This window comes from Gopherus evgoodei, chromosome 1, assembly GCF_007399415.2.
Source record: "Gopherus evgoodei ecotype Sinaloan lineage chromosome 1, rGopEvg1_v1.p, whole genome shotgun sequence".
Taxonomy (NCBI): domain Eukaryota; kingdom Metazoa; phylum Chordata; order Testudines; family Testudinidae; genus Gopherus; species Gopherus evgoodei.
The window spans coordinates 179,005,585-179,026,303 of NC_044322.1; the positions used below are offsets into that span (position 1 = coordinate 179,005,585).

The following is a 20,719-nucleotide window of genomic DNA, read 5'->3' on the forward strand; positions in this document are numbered from 1 at the left end:
AAACTGGTTTAAAGAGCCCATTATATCGATATAGAGGGCCTCATTGTGTGGATGGGTGCAGCGTTAAATCAGTTTAACACTGCTAGAATCGGTATAAACGCGTAGTGTAGACCAGGCCTAAGAGTAACAGACTCTGGACGCTGGTAAGTTAACATTGATCTGCAAGAATGGGGCAATGGTGGGGAGTTCTTGTGCCCTTTGTTTCTTCATGATCTATTAAGAATCCCCTAAATGTTGGGTTTTTCTGCTGGTGTTTTACTTAATTACTTTAGAAAGTCATACTGTCTACCCAACAAGCATCTGAGATTATGCACTGGTTCTGCATGAGGTAGGTGACTTAAAACCGTATGGGCCACTGAGAATTAGTAGGATATCATATCACAGAGCAAGAAAGTGAAACCTGATTGCGACAGCATTTTATTCTTACTCGGATCATTTAAAACTCTTGAGGTTTTTAACCTTAAAAATGGCTGGGAGAAAAGACCATTTTGGTCAAGTTCCAATATTGTCTCTTCAATCAAGGTCTAAAAGAGTTATTTCTCAGATTAAAATCCTTTTTACAGCCCTAAGTCCCCCAACAGAGGACATTCCAACAAATCAACAAAAAGCCGTTCAGAAATTCTTTATACAAGAACCAAAAAAAGCAACCCATTTTCAACCTTGCAGTAACCTTTCAGTATCTCTTTCTTCCCAAACAAGGATGATTAAATTGATCAAGTATTTTGTTTATACCCTTCAAAGCTAAGAAAGTTGAAATATTAATATTTAATTTAAGTTTCTTTCTAGCAACTCAAGAGAAATGATGGGCTTTTCATCAAATAAGTAACAGCACTACTATATGTATAAAATCAATCAGTTGACAGATAACGTTCAAAGACTGACCTATTTCCATGACTAACTCAAGTGCTATCATATAGCCAAGCTGGCCAAATTCATGTGTACACGTACACACACACAGAAAGTTATACACAAACATATATTTTGACATAAAATTGAATCCACAACTTTGTTGGGATTAACAAGCTTCTGGTAGGGTTTTTAAAGTATCAAGAGTACTTGACACTTTACTAACCTCAGCTTCTCCTTCTACCCGTAGACTAATAATGAAACATTTGCATCTAAGAACTTATTTTATGCACTTTGTCCATTTTATGTTTTTCAGAATAGATTTACTCAGAGTTGTCATAAAATTTCTCATACAAGGTACGTAGGTATCCAAGTCCAAAACATTTTGACAGCTTATTTAACTGCAGCCCATATGTACTCAGGAAAAGTCATTTATTCATGTAGAGCAGTATTTTACTACTTGTGTAATCCTATGGAAACCTGTTCAGAGTAAAATATTAATGCCATCTGAGGGTAGTAGAAATTAGGCCAAAAATTGTTATGTACCAAAAGGCAAGTAACAGAGCCCCAAATTTTATATCATATTGAATGTTGCCTAGAATATTAGAATTAGTAAGGAAAGGAATGTCTGTGTTACAGTTACTGAGTCAAATTCTCTGATTTAAACTGACTTGCAGACCTGTACCAAGTTTACATGCAACTGTCTAGGAGAGTACTTATGAGCCCAATCATTTTTCTCCAAAAGAAAAACAGTTTTCCCATACTTTCCTCACAAATCCAAATAGCAAGCCATCAAGTATAAGTAGGGGCATTGCCATGTATAAGTAGGGGCATTGCCAGCAGATCGAGGGACATGATCATTCCCCTCTATTCGACATTGTTGAGGCCTCATCTGGAGTACTGTATCCAGTCTTGGGCCCCACACTACAAGGAGGATGTGGAAAAATTAGAAAAAGAGTCCAGCAGAGGGCAACAAAAATGATTAGAGGGCTGGAGCACATGACTTATGAGGAGAGGTTGAGGGAACTGGAGTTGTTTAGTCTGCAGAAGAGAAGAATGAGGGGGGATTTGATAGCTGCTTTCAACTACCTGAAAGGTGGTTCCAAAGAGGATGGATCTAGACTGTTCTCAGTGGTACCAGATGACAAAACAAGGAGTAATGATCTCAAGTTGCAGTGGGGGAGGTTTAGGTTGGATATTAGGGGGAAAAAATATATATATATTTTTTTAAATTTTATTTATTTATTTATTTTACACACACTAGGAGGGTGGTGAAGCTGGAACCAAGATGACTACTGTGAGGCCATAAGTATAATTTACCACATTATGATTTCATTGCCCAGATAGAACAATCGTAGAACATATTTTCTATGCAGCAGAAAATCCCAGTTGTTTAAGCAGCCATTTTGTTTCTTAAAGTTAGCAACAATGGAATTGGAAGCTATTAAATAAGGTAAAAAACAACTCAATCGATACTTTAGTATACATTTCACCCCCACTATCAAGCTCTAACATAAAAAAGTAGTTACTATGAAGATGATTCACATATTTTATTGTAATAATTATTTGCCTATATTAGCTAATGATCCCTACACTAAACCCAAACAGTGCACAAGTGGAGTGCTTATTTAAATCTTTTCTTCTCTGCCACACATTTTTAATCACATAAATTAGGGTAGAGCCTCCTTTGTCACCATATGTTTTGCATTCAAGTACTTGTCATGCAAACAACATGGAGAATTACTCCAAAGTGAAACTGTGTAGGAGGGGGGGAGGAATAACCCTCAAAAATCTATACAAGCAATTAACTATGATGAAAAGGAATCTTTAAAACAAATTGACTCAGTTCACCATGAATGATCTTTAAGAACATTTCAACAAAAGCCAGCTACATTCATTGCTATATATAGCCCTAAACCCATAACAATGAAGTATATGCTCAAAAAAAGCTGAATCCTTGATGAGAAGGCATTAGTCCAGGGAGTGATATTTCACATTTTATAAGCTTAATTTTCAGTGGCTAACAACTAAAAATAATCCTCTCTTTTTGGGGAATAAATCAAACTAAATCAAATATTCTTACTATTGAGTTTGTGTTCTTTGCAAATTACTGCAAAAAGTTTCTGAATATACAGTAATGCTTAGCACAGAAATACTACAATGAATATTGAAAATCCTATTAATTCTAAGAGGACTTAACGCTATTACATTTTTAATATATCTGTGTATTTTATTTTGTGCAGCAAGATACAAAAGTGCAGTATTCTAACTCGGAAATTAGCTGATTTCCTATTACATGAGAAATTACAGCAGAGACACCAGACCACAATAAGCCCATCAGACAGTTTCTATCTCCTGGGAAAACAGGGCAGGACTCCTGGGTGGATCAAGTCCTGACCTATCCTGCCACAGGCACCTCTGATCCCTGTTGCCTATCAATATAATCTCCCTCTACTCCTAGGAAACAACAAGTATAGAAAGCAACCAGCATTAGCAGTGACAGATGGGACTATTAGAATGCTAAGGAGGGCAGGTAAGCTAAGGCTCCCAGCTGGTGGAAAATGGGAGGAAACAGAGAGATCATCCAGCACTTCACAAGGGAGCAAGATCAAACTTGCTTTAGTAATAGAAGAGAAATAGAAAAAATACTAAAAAATTATAAGACCCTATTTTGGGTAAGGACTATCTTTTTGTTGTATTTTTCTAGAATAGGCAATATAATGGGGATCCTGATTTTATGTATGGTCTCTAGGTGTTAAAGGAATACAAATAATGCCAACTGTACACATCACAGCCTTCAGTGTATAACATTGAACATCCATATCCTCCATATTCTAAGGATTAGTTAGTATCTACCTCAATATTACATTAAATTATTGATGTGTGGAGACAGTGAACACATTAAATCCAGCGAACAGGTGTATAACTGAACCATGAACAGATTCTTCACTATTGTTTAGGTACCAGTTGCCATTATAATACTAAAAGAGCAAACAATAAAAACCCAATAATTCTTTCTGGGTATAAGCATCCTATTTTTGCCTCTAGATGCAGGATCATCAACAGGCTGTTTTATGTAATTTCAGACAGATACTTTCTCAAGGGAACCTTTCAAATTCTGTCTGCAGATTGCCAGCATATAGTACTAAGAAACAGTTGCTTCAATGCCAAATGTATGACTACTGTTTGAAAATATTTGGCTGTCAACTCTTTTTAGTTTCTTTTAAGGGAAAAAAAATCTAGGAAAAGACTGATAAAATTTTATTTAACTTTCATTTCCCACATTGCAAGTTACATATAACTTAAATTATGTATTTTTAAAACTCAATTAGAAAAAGGTAACTTAAGTGTCAAAGGAATCTCTTATATAGGTCATTTTCTCTCAAATTCAGAGGTCAATGCGATTTTGAATACTGGTGTTCAACCAATTAATGAGATGCTAAAAAATAATAGCATGATTTGGTGAGAGGATCTCTGTGTAGATGATTTTTTGCCATACTGAGTTTCGATTCCTAGAGCAACAATGAGTGGGTAAACAGTGGTCACAATGATACCACTGATGGAGCTGTTGTGCATGATAAAAATGTGTCAGCAGCACAAACCGGCAATGATTTTTTTCAGTAAATTAACAAGATGACTTAAGAGTCAGAGAGAAAAAAAACAAAATTAATTCAGATGTAGACTGAGGAAATATTTAGAAGAGATTAACTTAGCTGAAACCCAAAATCACAGACACTTTTCAAGTTGGGTTAATAAGACACCTTCACAAAGAGAGTGAGATAGCCATCATGGATTTCTGTAAAGTTCTTCACTTAGAATACAGTTATTATTATATGTTAACTAATATACAATATATTCTACAAATAGGAAGTGCTTTTACATATTTAATAAAAGTATTTCATCACCGTAATATGCTTCCTCAGCTCATCCAGGGTACTTAATGTCTGTATAGTTTTCATTATTTAGATTTTAGTACCTTACAGCAGAGATCGTGTCAGAGATTGTGTTTTGTGCAGTACCAAATACACTTTTTTAAAGATGTCATCAGGTATGCTACTCAAATCAGATATTATTTCTACTCTAAGAGAATAAATGGATTACAACTTGGTTAGAGTTTGACTGATGCTGGCTATTAATGAACGTATTTTGTTTGGGACAGCTTTGGTGCTGCTAATACTCCAGTAGATTAGTTTTGCCCCCTTTTAACTTAAATTCAATTCATCCAAATTTTTGACATCTTGAAAAAAATTTCAGCAAGCTTGGTTATACTCAAGTAAAAGATGCACACCATTACTAAAGAAGCTACTCTAATAGCAAGAAATAATATTGTATGGAAACCATGTCCAGAATGGAGTACACGTCTCCCAACAACTAGGGCCAGGAGTTGTGTGTTTTTGTTTTGTGTTTTTAAACTATTTACCCACTTTGGGCCTGACCCAAACCCACTGGAAGTTAATGGAACAATTCCCATGGACATCAATAGGGTTTGAATTTAGCTCTTTACTTGGCAAAATAAGGGTGAGAAAAAATTTCAAAAAGAGGGCTTGAAAAGCATGCTGCTATTTAAGATTAGACAAAGTAACAGGAAGTTACTTCAGCTATTCTAGTTTACCAAGGCCAAAAGTAAAGATTAACTAAGTTGCAGTAAAAACCTAATTTACTAAACCCTCTGTTAAAAAGGTTCGTTAAACTGCCTTGAGGTTGATTAGTCCGGGATTAGACATACGCTACAAAAAGCATCAAAGGAACAGAACATAAGCAGTACTGAGATTCTATACATTTAACATAGATTTTTTTGGTTGGAAAATTAAACTTAGTTGGTTACACAGTCCAACAGTTAAAGTTCAGAAATGCCAGATTTACGATTGTCTGGGCAATCATAATTCTGCTCCCTTGTGCATCGATCCTGTGCACTGACTGAGGCAGAGGTCCCAAGGAAAAAAAAAATACTATAACTACATCATAATGCATCTAGACATAGGGGACGAATTAAGGTTGCGTAGACAATATCTTAATTTTTGAGTGTTTGGCTTAACACAGTGTGAATATTAATTTTGATATCGCTATTTAAAAAAAAATTATTAGGGTTCATTCAGAGGAAAAAAGGTAAAAACAAATACAACCAACTGTACGCAATCATGCATCAGGGAATAAATCCTCAAGTTTCAGCATGCGACACATGTCTGCCACTTGAATTATACAACTGACAATAGGAGAAAGATGTACTACTGACAACATGCTGAGGAAATGGGGGAGAGCAGTGGCAATCTCTCCCACAGACACTGGGAGAGCTCCTGAGCCAGGCACCATTGTGTTTTTCTATTGCAGGGGAGTGGGGATGCCAAGGTCAACTGTCAGGTTTAGCTCCCAGCTCTGCTCACCACTACAGCTCCTCTGGCAGCTCTCACGTGTTACTAGTGCAGTGTCGTCTTCTGCTACTTTTTGAAGTGGCCCAGCTCTTTGGAATGTTAATGTTCATATATTTTGGCATGCAGCAGAAGTTCTCATGAGCCATACAAACAAAAAAGGTGGCAAACAGTGATTTTTACTAGCTTACATCTCAGCTAAACTTGAACTGAATTTCAAGGGACCAGAAAATAACAATTCCCTAGCCAGAGTTGTCTAGCAGAAATTTCAAAGCTGAGTTGCAAATAATGAAGGTGTTAGAGCTTCTAAAAAAATAAAGCACCACAAGAATCTTTCATAGTGACAAGTGTTAGGTGATCTAAATACATATGTCACTACTAGGTTCCCCTCTATTTGTCAATCAAGACAAAAACAGATTCTCTGAGTTCACTCTCATCATGTTGAGCCTAAATGTAGTTTATTCTTCAGTAACGCCTTTTGATGCTAGAGCAGTGAAGCACTGCGAGGAACCCAGGGTTGCAGGGGAAGTGGTCACACACATCCATACTGGTCTGGATTGTACTACAAACATGTTAGGTCTTCAAGCTACCTGCTGTACAAAGTACTAAATAATTTGAAAATATGTATTACGTACTTGGGCTGGAAATGGTGGCTCTCTGCCAAATATGCCTACACTGACAGGGAGCACCATGGCAACAAGTTGCATAGGAAACCTGAGGAAGAGTGAAAATGCTGCCTACCAATTGGTAGCTTCTAGCAGCAAAGTTAGAGCACTGAGAGTTGGGTCACGGCAGTTGGATTGTTTGATAGGAAAAAAATAAATTTAAGTAGAAGGGAAATATGGTGAACATCGCAGTTTGGGGCAACTTCACCTGCATTTCCCTTCAGTGGTCCAGCAAGGGTATCCACTCTAGGCTTCAGGCTCCTCAACAGTCACCTCTCTTGTCCCTCTTGACATGGGTATTTCCCCGATAACCCCCAGCAGGGAAGACTGCCTAAACTTCACTTTGTTTTGTCTTCAGAGACTAACAACAATGGCAACTTGTGACTGTGGCAATTACAAACAGCTCCTTCTAAGCAAGTGCAAGTAAAAGCATTACAGAGAAAACATTAAAAACAATATAAGGAGCTACACACATGCTAACAGGCTTACCAGACATCATCCCCAAACTCCAGCAATGGTTCTGGTTAGTGATTAGCCCTTCGAACCCCAAACAAGGTTTTTAATTGTAGTCACCAATTCATAACCACTTTTGCTTAGAACTCGCTCCTCCACAAGTTAGAGAGTCCCTCCTTTATCTAGTTTTGCCCTTTGAAGAGACCATTAATAGGTAATCAGCCAGACAATAGGTTTCTCTTGAACTTCAAAAGGATGGCTCCAGAAGTGAATAACTTCGATTCTCCTCTTCCCAAATATTTCTTATTAAAAATCACTCAGCGAAACATTAAATCTTGTTTGGTTCAGTGTTTCAAAACAAGAGTCCTTTGAAGCACATAAAACTTACCAGTGTTTACATTCCTGTCTCCTCTGTATAAGAAGTCACATACCATCCCATGATAATAAATAAACCCATTCACATTAATACAATGATCTTCTTAGATGTTTCAACATAGTTCGAAACTATTTGTCCAGAAAATTGTAGGATATTGTCATACCTATCACAGTGAAAAATACACACCTATAAGTCTCTGAGCAGTAAAGAAGCTACTGAGCATTCAAAGCATGAAAGATATAGGGGACATACGGAAAGTAGCTGAAAAGAAGCAAATAGAGTTGGCAACAAAGTTTGAATCTCTTCTGCTTCTTTAGGAGGACACCTAAATAAGACAGACTGAACTAGAGAAACAAAACAAAAATCTAGCATGAAGAAGGGTCAAGCGTACCCATACCAAGGAAAAGGAAGACTTAACAGAAAACCAGAGAGCACTGTTACAAGTGAGCACGATGAGCAAACAGTTCGCAAGAGCTACTAACAGGACACTCCACACTGACACATAATTAAAAGTGGCATCACTCACATATGCTCCAGTATAGACACATAATTGTGCTATTAAACAAATGGTAGCACAGGCAGTATTAATTATTGTTTATGAAAAGAAGAGAGGCTAAGTTAGTGGGGAACCCTCTCACATGATAAATAATTGCTCAGATGACCAAAAATCTTTAGCACTATTTTTTTTTTTAAACTTCTAGAACATGTGACAAGACAGGAAAAAAAGCAAGGAAATATCTCCTGCTAAAAATGAAACAGAATTGTCTTGGGCATGAAGGAAGGAACAGCCTCCATACAAGAACACTATCACAGTGGAAAGCTAGAAACTAGAAAGAGGTAAGAATGGTCAAAAACAAAGAATTTGCGAGTTAGTAACTCTTACAGCCATTATTACATTTAAAAATACACCTCTACCCCGATATAATGCTGTCCTCAGGAGCCAAAAAATCTTACCGCGTTATATCAAACTTGCTTTGATCCACCGGAGTGCACAGACCCGCCCTCCTGCGGCACTGCTTTACCACTTTATATCTGAATTAGTGTTATATCAGGGTAGAGGTGTAGTATTTTACAGTCTGACTCCATGGGGACATAAATTTTAGGCAATTAAATTAGAATTTGGCTGAGAAACAAAACAGATTCACGTTCCAAATGGAAATAATGGGTTTAACCAAGTGTCTGGTGATGTACGTTGTTGATAGCATGGACAACTTTGCTCAAACCTTTTTTTTTCTGAACTTCACCCTCACAGTCTTTACCTCAGCTTCACTGCACACCTATCCCTCTTACCCTCTCTTCCCTTGTCCTGTCCCACTCTCCCTTCCCCTTTTCTTTCCATTTAGCTTTTCCCCACCTAACTAAACCCACCCCAAAACAAGAATACTGATGTAATTCAAAGAGGAGTGAGATAAATGTAATTTGGAACTGTATCAGAAGAATGTATTGTAAACGATAGTTTTGGCAAACAAACAATGAAAACTGACAGTAAATAACACCCATATCCCAATATTCTCAAAGCTAGAGAAAAGCTTCAGAACTGAGTGGGGAAAAAAAAATACACACTTGATAACATGCAGCTCACCTGGTACCCGTGACATATGTTCATACACAATTTTTTGTGTAGGACCCTCTCCGATTTATCACAGAGGCTGGATGGTGCTTGCTGAACGAGCAGCTATCGAGTATGTTGTTTTGTGAACACTGAACAATGTACACGCCTGGGCCTTATTTACTACACATTATTCAATTGCTGCTCTGACACAATGATTAACATAGGGTTGTGTCTGTGTGTAATATTATGCAAATTAAATGGCTCAGAATCAACGCTTTGAGCAGGGGATTGGACTAGATGATCTCCTGTGGTCCCTTCCAACCCTGATATGCTAAATAGTCTAACACATTGCACACACAGCTAGCCTATGGACCCAATAATAGCAACCACTGATACTGTATCATTGTACCCTTAACCTCTCCATCCCTCCACTTTCCTTCCTAGTATTTATTAGGACCACTCTTTCTTAAATTATGCCCTAATTCTGCAAACACTTAAGCACATACTCAACTTTACACAGAAGAATAGCCCCACTGAACTCAGTGGGACTACTCATTCATAAGCATTTGTAAGATCAGGGCCGTAGGTTGTAGACTTGGCCAGGGACCTAGTTTCCATATGCGTTTGCATAGCATCTAGGATAAAGGGGCCCCTATCCTGACTGTCACCCCTAGGTTCTACCAGAATACTAATAGCCACCACCTAGATATTATTTAGCATTTATATGAGTTACTTAGGATATTAAGTCATTAACAGAATACATCTGTACATCTACAATTATGAATGTTTTTAAAACATACTCTAAGCTCAAGTTTCTGCACTTCTCCTACCAAGTTAATACTTCTAAACTTGTACAAAGGCATCCACATACATTTCTTAATACTTCTGATGTTAGTGATTCTCTCAAGTGTACTTGAGGAGGAAGAATCTTTGAGGGTTTGAACTAATGTCTTAGCAAGTAAGTGAAGGGAAAACTCATTTTACAACCACTTTGTTTTAATATGGATTCATTTGTAGTCTTTAGAGATAATCTAAATATGTATTTTATTTTGACATAGGATCCTTAGCTTTCTGAATTTATTTTAAAGTTATGGTACATTATTAAAAATTACTTAATTTAATTTTGTTTATAGGAGTTTATTTTTAAATGAAGTTTGGTCTTCAAATAAAAATTGGAGAACTCTCCTACCTTACTCTGTTAAAAAAAAAAAAAAGACATGCTTCAATACAAGACATAATAAATGCCATTTCTAGAAATGTTTGCTTCTTGTAACAGGTTTTTTGCTGCCACTCTCTCTAAATGACTGCTCTAAGCCACTCCCTAAATGAAACTGGAACTAGTCCATGATTACATGTTCAAATCAAAATTGGCAGGGAAATTGACAAGTAGAAGCCAAGCAATATTGTATGAGACCGCACATTGAAATGTTAAATGTATATTTTATAAGCTCTGCTATAGTACAGAACAGAACAGAAAAATGCACCACTCATTTTTGTATTTATTTTCATTTTGGTTTGGACTATGTTGCACAGTATATTATTGTGACTCACGTAGGCAACACTAGATATTGCTGACCTCTAATCAGGTTTCAAAATGATCCTAAAAACAGCCTGAAATATTTTTATAGTGGATGCAATCCAAGGAGTCTATCTATCCTGTGATTAAATAAATATTGAATAAGAATGTCCAGAATTAACCTACACATAGTACACTAGTGTGGTTGTCTGAAACATAATTCTCTATAGTTGACAGAAAAAACACAAATAACCTCCCTTTTCAATCAAAGAAACAAATGATAAGGGTAATTTTATTTTGGTTAAATTTTCTAGTTATGAACAACAGGAAATATACCATTTATCAAGGTGTAATGTTTTAATTGTGAATACTACAGAATTTCACACTATACAAGTAGCGACCATAAAAAACTGGCCAGTCCTTTTATAATCCAGCTTCAAGGCGTAAAGTAGCACATTGAGTGCAATTAACATGAGATCATAGGTCTAGCATCAACTTCTAAACTCTCCAGTCACAGTTCAGTGTTTCCATTGGCTGATGGACAAAAACTTAGACTATTAATTTGACATTTTGTATCAAACTAGAAAAAAAACATAAGACTGCTAAAGTCAATCTTCTTGAAAATCTGACAGAAATATGTGAATGAGAGAATGACAAAGCAACAAATTAAAGAACTACCAAGTCAAGTTTCTCTCACAATTTGAAAAAATATTTTATCAAGATAAATATTTTCAAGAGTGGTGAGCTTTTCCTTTTCTTTTTTCTTTTTTAAAAACCTGCAGTGTTGCTGTGATGATTTGGGGATTTTGCTTGTACTATTTGTGAATGCTGGTTGACATTATGAAGTTGTTATAGAATTTTTGCTTTGAAAATTGCTCTCGCTGAATGCCCCTACATAAATGTGGATGTCATTATTGCTGGCAGGACCAGCAACAGGCACGTACCAGACTGAGGACAATGGGAAGTATTTAACCTTAATGACTGTACTCTGACCACAACTAGTTCTGCTAAGGAGAGTGCCTAACATGGAAAACCAGTTTGACCAAGTTGGTCTGCATGGGGCTTGAGAGTCTGAAGCAGTGGTAGGCTATCAAGCAAGACTAACAAACTGGTGACTAATCAGGAAGTTATAAAAGATCTTGCAGGCAAGAGAGGGGAAGGACTTGAAATGAGCAAGATCAGAGAAGCTGAGCTGGGGAAGAAGGCTCCAAGTTTCATAAGAACGGCCATACTGAATCAGACCAAAGGTTCATCTAGCCCAGTAGCCGGTCTTCAGACAGTAACCAATGCCAAGTGCCCCAGAGGGAAGGAACAGACCATGTAATCATTAAGTGATCCACCCTGTCACCCATTCCCAGCTTCTGGCAAACAGAGGCTAGGAACATCATCCCTGCCATCCCGGCTAATAGCCATCGATGGACCTCCCCTCCCCTCCATGAATTTATCTAGTTCTTTTTTATACCCCGTTATAGTCTTGACCGTCACCCCCCCTCCCAGTAATACACTGCAACAGAAGGACATTGGACAGCCCCAGACAACCCTGACACCTGCAAAAGAATGCCCTGGATGGGTGAGGAAACTGAGGAAGGAATGTGTGTATGTTAATTATTTTTGTTAGGTCTGTATTTCTCATAGGGTCAAGTAAAGAGCAATCACGTTAAAATTCTGGACAAAGTGTCTCTGTTACATGCTACACTCATCATGTGGGCCCTTGAAGAAGTAAACCAGAAGGCTCACGCCATCAGGTGGAGTTCTGGGACTGAGTGTGCTTAAGCGATAGCGTGAGTCTGAAAGACCAACAGCGATTCAAGAGTCAAGGCAGTTTGTAGGATAGGATGCTAGACAGAGGGTCTGCACCCAAAGAATATGCTTGGGGATGTGAAAGCTACTGTTAGCCCCCCTTAAGAGCTTAAATGTGGCTGGCTCCCCTTAATAGTTTACAAGCGGCCAGCGGGGGGGGAGGAGGGGGCCAGAAGCCTCACGGCCACAGTAGCCTGAACTTTTGAACTCTCTCTTTTCTTCTGCCTCAAAGCAGAGAAAATTTGCTTCAAACCAGTTTTTACAGAACAGATAACAGAGTGTGAGGTTTGACAACTACCAATGAAGTGTTAACACGCAAGGGTCTTTGTCTGAATGTGTATAAAAGGTTTGTGAAATTTGTGTAAGACAGTCTTTTGTACCAAGGTACAGGCTCTCCTTTTTTCTGAAGAATAAAGCATTTTTCCTTATCCCTGTCAGGCTGTTATTGGCTCTCAGCTAGGCAGACCCGATATTTCGGTAACAGGGACCCCAAGGGCAATGCCTGGACTCTGTTCAGAATCCAGAAGCTTTAAACACTCAGGGATCAGCAGCAGGATTCCTCCAAAAACAATCTGGTGAGTGACCAAAAGAGGGCACTGGACTGGATCTGTGAAAACTGGGTGTTAATAAAAAACTTAGCTAGATACATAAAACTCAAGCCCTTCAACATTTTGCTATTGCATGAGACCCTGGGAAGAACACCACTGTAAACAAATTTGAAACTAACTGGCCCATTTCCACCATTCAAGCAGAGAAGCGCACACACAAAACAGATAATGAACAACAGAACAGTTTGGTGGAATTTTTTTAATGTTTTTAGTTTTACAGACTGAGGTGTTAACTGCAGCTCTGCTAAAATAAATAGTTTAATTTAAAACACAATACTTTTTAGCCTGACAGCATCCGTACAATAGAAATTCATCAAAAACTGAGATAAAAAGAAATATTCAAGTTGCAGTGGGGGAACTCTAGATTGGATATTAGGACAAACTACATCACTAAGAGGGTGACGAAGTACTGGAATAGTTTACCTACAGAGGTGGTAGATTCTTAGAGGTTTTTAGGGCCTGGCTGGACAAAGCCCTGGCTGGGATGATTTAGTTGGGGATTGGTCCTGCTTTGGGCAGGGGGTTGGACTAGATGACCTCCTGAGGTCCCTTCCAACCCTGATGTTCTACGATTCTATGATCTAGTTTAACGTCTTATGACGCAGGAGTGGTCCTACAACTTAATTATACTTTCCATACTGTATACTGTTTAAGAAACATCTCTCTCCAATTAGATCTCAGTTATTTTCACAATATTCAACGGCTAATAGATACATATTTTCAAGATATCCACAGAATCATTTAAAGGTGAACTGATTTTCCCTTTAGAGTAATTTAGTTTAAAAAAATTCTAAGGCTTCATAAGTATTAAGCATAAAAAATATTCGGTATTAGTCTAACACAATATTTTACTAGTTCAGAGACACGTTGTGGTATACTTATCCACCTTGAGTACTACTTTATTTCTCAGATAGTTCTGAACTGAGGACTGCTTGAGCAATAAGGTATTACAGTGAGTATGGATGGCAGAATTTGGCCCTACCTGTATAGATTCATGATTATTTCGGCTAGCAAAACGTCTTTTAGGTCATGAAGTCTATCTCCTTGAATCACAGGCCAGTACTGAAGATTTCTACAGGAATACAATTCAATCCTAGTCTAATCTTGCCCTGATCATGTTCAGTGATGAGATTTTTGCTTCCCTTGAGAAATTTTTTACAGTCTAATTTACTTCACACATTTAACCTATTTCTTAATAGCTTACTCTAAATGATTCCACTCAAATATAAACCTAGTATACCAATTCTGGCTACTGAAAACTGCTTTTTACTGCTTTTTGGATTTAAAAACCAAATGAGCAAAAGACTCAATTCCTGATCAAGGAATTCTTGTTACAAAAGAAAATAAAAAAGGTTTCGTATACATAATTGTGTCAAAACTAACAATGAAGAAGTCTTCATACCAGCTGTACATACAAACAGTTTATCCAGTACAACAATATGCGTATATTAGCTGGGCTAGCCAGACAAATCCAAGACAGAATGACTCAGGCTGCACTGGCCTTTTTCCTCTCTTCCAAAGATCTTCTCTCTGTTTCTTACCCCAGCTTTGTGGCTATCCTATGAACAGTCCATTGTTGGGTGGTGGGACTGAAACATCCTAATCAGCAGAACTGCAACAAAAGTTAGTCAGCCACTCCTCCTCCTCCCACCTCTAAGTCATTTGCACATAACATTTTATTTAGAATATTTATTCCTTGATTTTCAAATACCCTGAGCACCAGCAGCTGCCAAAGCAGTAAGTGTGAGCCAGAGGCCCTCATTACCTTTGAAAAATCATGCCCTTCGTCATTAACAAGTTTTATGACTTACTTCGACACCTCACCAAATCAGATCGGTAATCCACTATTCATACCATACTAAAACCAGTGTGAACATTTATAGGCACATGGTAAAGAGATAATGTAAAATATATCTTATTCCTTAGCTTTCAGAATAGAGAGGGAAAGTAAGTTTAGATACTATCACCAATTAATTTTGCATAAATTATATTACAACAGAAAGTACAGCTAATCAGCAAACGCACTTACCTGAATAACAGCACTAAACCAGCATGTGTTGCCAACATTCTTTAATCCAACCGGACAACTGTCTTGCCTTTTTCGATCATAGGGGTTTGGAGAGTCACTCCATACTTCTGGATGCGTCCTTTTCAAACTTGCTTTATTTTCTGCTATACTGGCTTCTAGAACTCTTAGAAAGCAGAAAGACAAATGAAAAAATTAAAAGCAAAATAATAATACAGTAAGATAATGGTATGACGTAGTTACACCTACAAATATTAATACGGAAATAACTAACCAACCATTTGGTAATTTATCAGATTTATTCTTGACTCAAACACTTTTTTTTAATGTGCCAGAATGCACATTGAAAAATAAGATTGTACTTTATTTGCAGATGCAGTACTGTAGCTGATTTTCCACAATAAATGGCATTACGTAGTCATGTTTATGAATGGAGTAAGCTTTCATGACTGAAAGATACCTATTTTTAATTCCACTAAATAAAGGAAATTAATTTTAAAAAGTCAACAAAGACCAATCATTTAAAACTGGGTCCTAACTGTTTAGGTAGACAACAACAAAGTGGGAAACAAAAATAGTTTGAGAATCTACCAGTAGTCACTTTTCATCCACACGTATCACAGTGCTTTAGAAAGAATACCACCACCATTTGACTGATGAGAAACTGTAATGAAGGAAATTTATCTAGCTCACTCAAGATCATGCAGCATACCAGTGACAAGCAGATAAAGGAAAAGATGGTTACTTACCTTTGTAACTGTTGTTCTTCGAGATGTGTTGCTCATATCCATTCCAGTTAGGTGTGTACGCGCCGCGTTCACGTTCGGAGAAACTTTTACCCTAGCAACCCAGACGGGTCGGCTGGGCGCCCCCTGGAGTGGCGCCGCTATGGCGCCCCATATATATCCCAGCCGACCCAGCCACCCTTCAGTTACTTCTTGCCGGCTACTCCGACAGTGGGGAAGGAGGGTGGGTTTGGAATGGATATGAGCAACACATCTCGAAGAACAACAGTTACAAAGGTAAGTAACCATCTTTTTTTCTTCGAGTGATTGCTCATATGCATTCCAGTTAGGTGATTCCCAAGCCTTACCTAGGCGGTGGGGTCGGAGCGCGATGTGGCGGTATTTAAGACTGCTACGCCGAAGGCCGCATCCTCTCTTGGTTGTCTGACCAGCGCATAGTGCGCGGCGAATGTGTGGACCGACGACCAGGTCACTGCACGGCATATCTCCTGCATAGGCACGTGCGCAAGGAAGGCCGCCAACGTTGCCTGAGCTCTCGTGGAATGTGCCGTGAGGTGGCCAGAGGGTACACGAGCTAAGTCGTAGCATGCGCGAATGCATGCAGTTACCCAGGAAGAAATCCTCTGCGAGGATATAGGCTGCCCTCTCATTCGTTCCGCGATCGACACAAACAGCTGAGGGGACTTCCGAAATGGCTTTGTTCTCTCGATGTAGAAAGCCAACACTATGTACATCTAAGGAGTGTAGCTGTTGCTCCTGCTGAGAAGCGTGTGGTCTCGGGAAGAAGACGGGGAGGAAGATGTCCTGGTTGGTGTGGAAGGTGGAAACCACCTTAGGGAGGAAAGCCGGGTGGGGCCGGTGTACCTTGTCATTATGGAAAACGGTGTAGGGCGGGTCCACTGTGAGAGCTCTCAGCTCGGAGACCCGCCTGGCCGATGTAATGGCCACCAGGAAGGCCGTCTTCCATGACAGGTACGTGAGCGAGCAAGTTGCCAGTGGCTCAAATGGTGGGAGCGTGAGTCTGTTCAGGACCAAGTTATGGTCCCAGGTAGGGGCAGGGCGGCGTACTGTGGGGTATAGATAGACGTTCCAGGCCTTTAAGAAATCTGGAGACTAAGGGATGGGAGAATACGGAGCGACCCCCTTCCCCTGCCGGAAGGCGGATATGGCCGCTAAGTGTACCTTTAAGGAGGCAGTTGCCAGGCCCTGCTGCTTAAGGTACCAGAGGTAGTCCAGGACCGTGGACATCGGAGTCTGTGTAGGGTTCACCCCTTGAGAAGCGCACCAGCAAGAGAAAGGCTTCCACTTGGCCCTGTACGTTGAGCGAGTGGAGGGCTTCCTGATGTTAAGGAGTATATGCTGGACCGGTGCGGAGCAACTGAGCTCCACTGCGCTCAGCCATGCAGGAGCCACGCCGTGAGGTGTAGTGCTCGTAGGTCTGGGTGACAAAGCGCGCCGTGATCCTGGGTAATCAGGTCTGGGTGGAGAGGAAGGGGAATTGGGTGGTCCACAGATAGGTTCAGCAAGGTGGTGAACCAGTGCTGTCTGGGCCACGCAGGTGCGATCAAGATCAGATGCGCTTTGTCCCTGCGCAGCTTCAACAGGACCTTGTACACCAGAGGGAATGGAGGGAAGGCATACAGGAGGTGGTGGGTCCACGGCAGGAGAAATGCGTCCGAGATCGACCCCGGAGAGAGACCTTGGAAGGAGCAAAACTCCTGGCACTTCCTGTTGGACCTGCTTGCGAAGAGGTCTATGCAGGGAAATCCCCACCTCTGGAAGATGGAATGGATGATATCCGGTCTGATCGACCATTCGTAGCAGAGGAAGGATCTGCTGAGGCTGTCTGCCAGCGTGTTCTCGACCCCTGGGAGGAAGGATGCCACCAGGTCTATCGACTGGGCTATACAGAAGTCCCAGAGTCAAATGGCCTCCTGACATAGGGGAGACGAACGGGTCCCCCCCTGCTTGTTGATATAATACATGGCCGTTGTGTTGTCCGTGAGTACGGAAACACAGCGGCCTTGTAGGTGTCGTTGAAAGGCCTGGCAGGCGAGGCGGACTGCCCTTAGCTCCCGGACATTTATGTGGAGTGACAGCTCCTGGGGCGACCAGAGGCCCTGGGTGCGCAGATCCCCTAAGTGGGCTCCCCACCCCAGAGATGACGCATCGGTTGCTAGAGTTACCGATGGTTGCTGTGCATGGAACGGCATGCCCGCACATACTAGAGATGGGGTCAGCCACCAGTCGAGGGAGCGGAGAGGGTCGGGGGGGATCGTCACTAATACATCTGGTTGGTCCCTGCTCGGTCGGAATACTGAATGAAGCCACGTTTGGAGGGGCCTCATTCTGAGTTTGGCATGCTTTGTCACGTAAGTGCAAGCGGCCATATGGCCGAGCAGTGTGAGGCAGGCTCGAGCCGAGGTGAGTGGGGAGGCTTGCAAGCTCCGGATGATCACCCCGATCGTCTGGAAGCGAGGTTGAGGTAAGAAGGCCCTAGCTTGAACTGAGTCCAGGGTTGCGCCTATGAAGTCCAACCTCTGTGTGGGTATCAGGCTGGACTTCTCGGCATTGATAAGCAGGCCCAGTTGTGAAAAGAGGTCCGTAACGGCCTCGACATGCCATCGCACCTGAGACTGGGAGGACCCTTTCAGGAGCCAGTTGTCGAGGTACGGGAAGACGTGGATTTTTCGCCGACGGAGGTGGGCAGCCACAATGGCCATGCACTTGGTGAATACCCTCGGGGCTGTCGAGAGGCCGAAGGGCAGAACTGCGAACTGGAAGTGCTGGTGTCTGACCGTGAAGCAGAGGTACTTCCTTTGTGGTGGAAAGATGGCAATATGGAAGTACGCGTCCTTCATGTCGAGGGCGGCGTACCAGTCTCCAGGATCCAGGGATGGGATAATGGTTCCCAGGGAGATCATGTGGAACTTCAACTTGAGCATCCATTTGTTGAGGCCCCTTAGGTCTAGGATGGGCCTGAGACCTCCCTTGGATTTTGGAATCAGAAAATATCGGGAGTAGAATCCCTTGCCTCTCTCGGCTAGAGGTACTTCCTCTATAGCCCCCGCCGCCAGGAGGAAACGAACCTCCTGCAGGAGGGTTTGCTTGTGAGAGGGGTCCCTGAAGAGGGACCAGGAAGGGGGGCGGGAAGGGGGAGAGGAAGCAAATTGAAGATGGTAACCCTGCTTCACTGTGCGTAGCACCCAACGGTCTGACGTTAATCGGGACCACGCCGGGAGGAAGTGGGAGAGGCGGTTGGAGAAGGTAGGGGAAGGATCCTGTGTTGAGATTGGTAAGTAGTCCCCGGGCGCACCTTCAAAAGCCGGACTTGGGGCCCGGCTGTGGTTTGGAAGGCCCTTGGTTCTGGCCTCCCTGGGAGTTGGGTTGGCGTTTGCGTCCCCCCCGGCCACGCCGTCTACTGAGGTCCTGCCTCTGACGGGGTGGGAAGTATGGGCACCGTGCTTGGGGCCTGAAGGGTCTACACTGGGTGGAAGGGGTATGCATCCCCAGCGAGCGAATGATGACTCGGTTGTCCTTTAAATTTTGTAATTTGGAGTCCGCCTTCTCCAAGAACAACCCTTTCCCGTCAAAGGGTAGGTCCTGGATTGTATATTGCAGTTCCGGGGGTAGTGTGGAGGCTTGAAGCCATGAGATGCGCCTCATGGTTCTCTCGGACGCCAGGGTTCTGGCTGCCGAGTCAGCCGCGTCGAGGGAGGCCTGGAGGGAGGTCCTGGCCACCTTTTTACCCTCCTCCAGGAATGCATTAAATTCCGGGCGTGAGTCCTGGGGAAGCAGTTCGGCGAACTTTCCCACCTCCGTCCAGATGTTGTGGTTATAGCGTCCCAGTAGGGCCTGCTGGTTGGCCACCCGGAGTTGCAAAGCCCCCGCCGAGTATACCTTGCGACCCATGAGATCCATCCGTTTTGCCTCCTTGGACTTGGGGGCCGGTGCCTGCTGGCCATGCCGTTCCCTGTCATTAACCGACTGGGCCACTAGGGAGGAGGGTGGACATACAGGTACTCGTACCCCCGAGAGGGTACCATGTACTTCCTCTCCACCCCCTTAGCTGTCGGCACGATGGAGGCTGGTGATTGCCATAGGTTCTCGGCAATGGACTGAATGGTCCTTATGAACGGAAGGGCTATCCGGGTAGGAGCATTGGCCGAGAGGATGCTCACTACCGGGTCCTCCACCTCTGCGACCTCCTCGACCGGGAGGTTGATATTAAGAGCCACTCGACGGAGGAGGTCCTGGTGGGCCTTGAGGTCTATCGGTGGAGGTCCCGATGCCGACGACCCGGCCACTGCCTCATCTGGTGAGGAAGAGGAGGAGAATACCCCAGGGATAAGGGTCTCCTGTACGGCCTCTTGCTCTTGACCTGGTTCCTGCTCCTGTTGTCCCGGGGAGTGCGTGGGTGACTGTCTGTCCGACTCAACCACCGGGGGGCGGGAAACAGTGGCCTCTGGTACCCGATGCTCTGAGGCGGTGGGACATATCTGAGGCACGGGGGCGCCCTGGGCCTGATGGTAAGCCCAGCGTGTCCAAAAACCCCACTGTTGGGCACCCGAGTCCTGTGGTCGGGGGTCTTGGAACACACCCAGCGGTGCCTCGGGGTCCTGGTCCCCATAGTAACTGCCCGCCTGGGAGGATGCCGACGTGCCCCTTGATGGCCATGGTGGTGCTGCAAAAGTCGGTGCCGCGGTACCGACCGACCTCACACCTCTGGACAACGGTGACCGGTGCTGGCATCGAGACCAGGACC

At 42.1% G+C, this 20,719-nt stretch overlaps 1 protein-coding gene across 3 annotated transcripts in view; it reads right to left on the reverse strand.

The window, feature by feature from the left end:
* LOC115659575 (ubiquitin carboxyl-terminal hydrolase 25) overlaps nt 1-20,719 on the reverse strand; it is a 144,238-nt gene that overhangs the window by 71,348 nt on the left and 52,171 nt on the right. For all 3 annotated transcript variants that reach the window (XM_030579940.1, XM_030579931.1, XM_030579922.1), the window contains exon 5: nt 15,212-15,374. In XM_030579940.1, the coding sequence (XP_030435800.1) occupies nt 15,212-15,374 (163 nt within the window). The remainder of the gene's footprint in view (nt 1-15,211; nt 15,375-20,719) is intronic.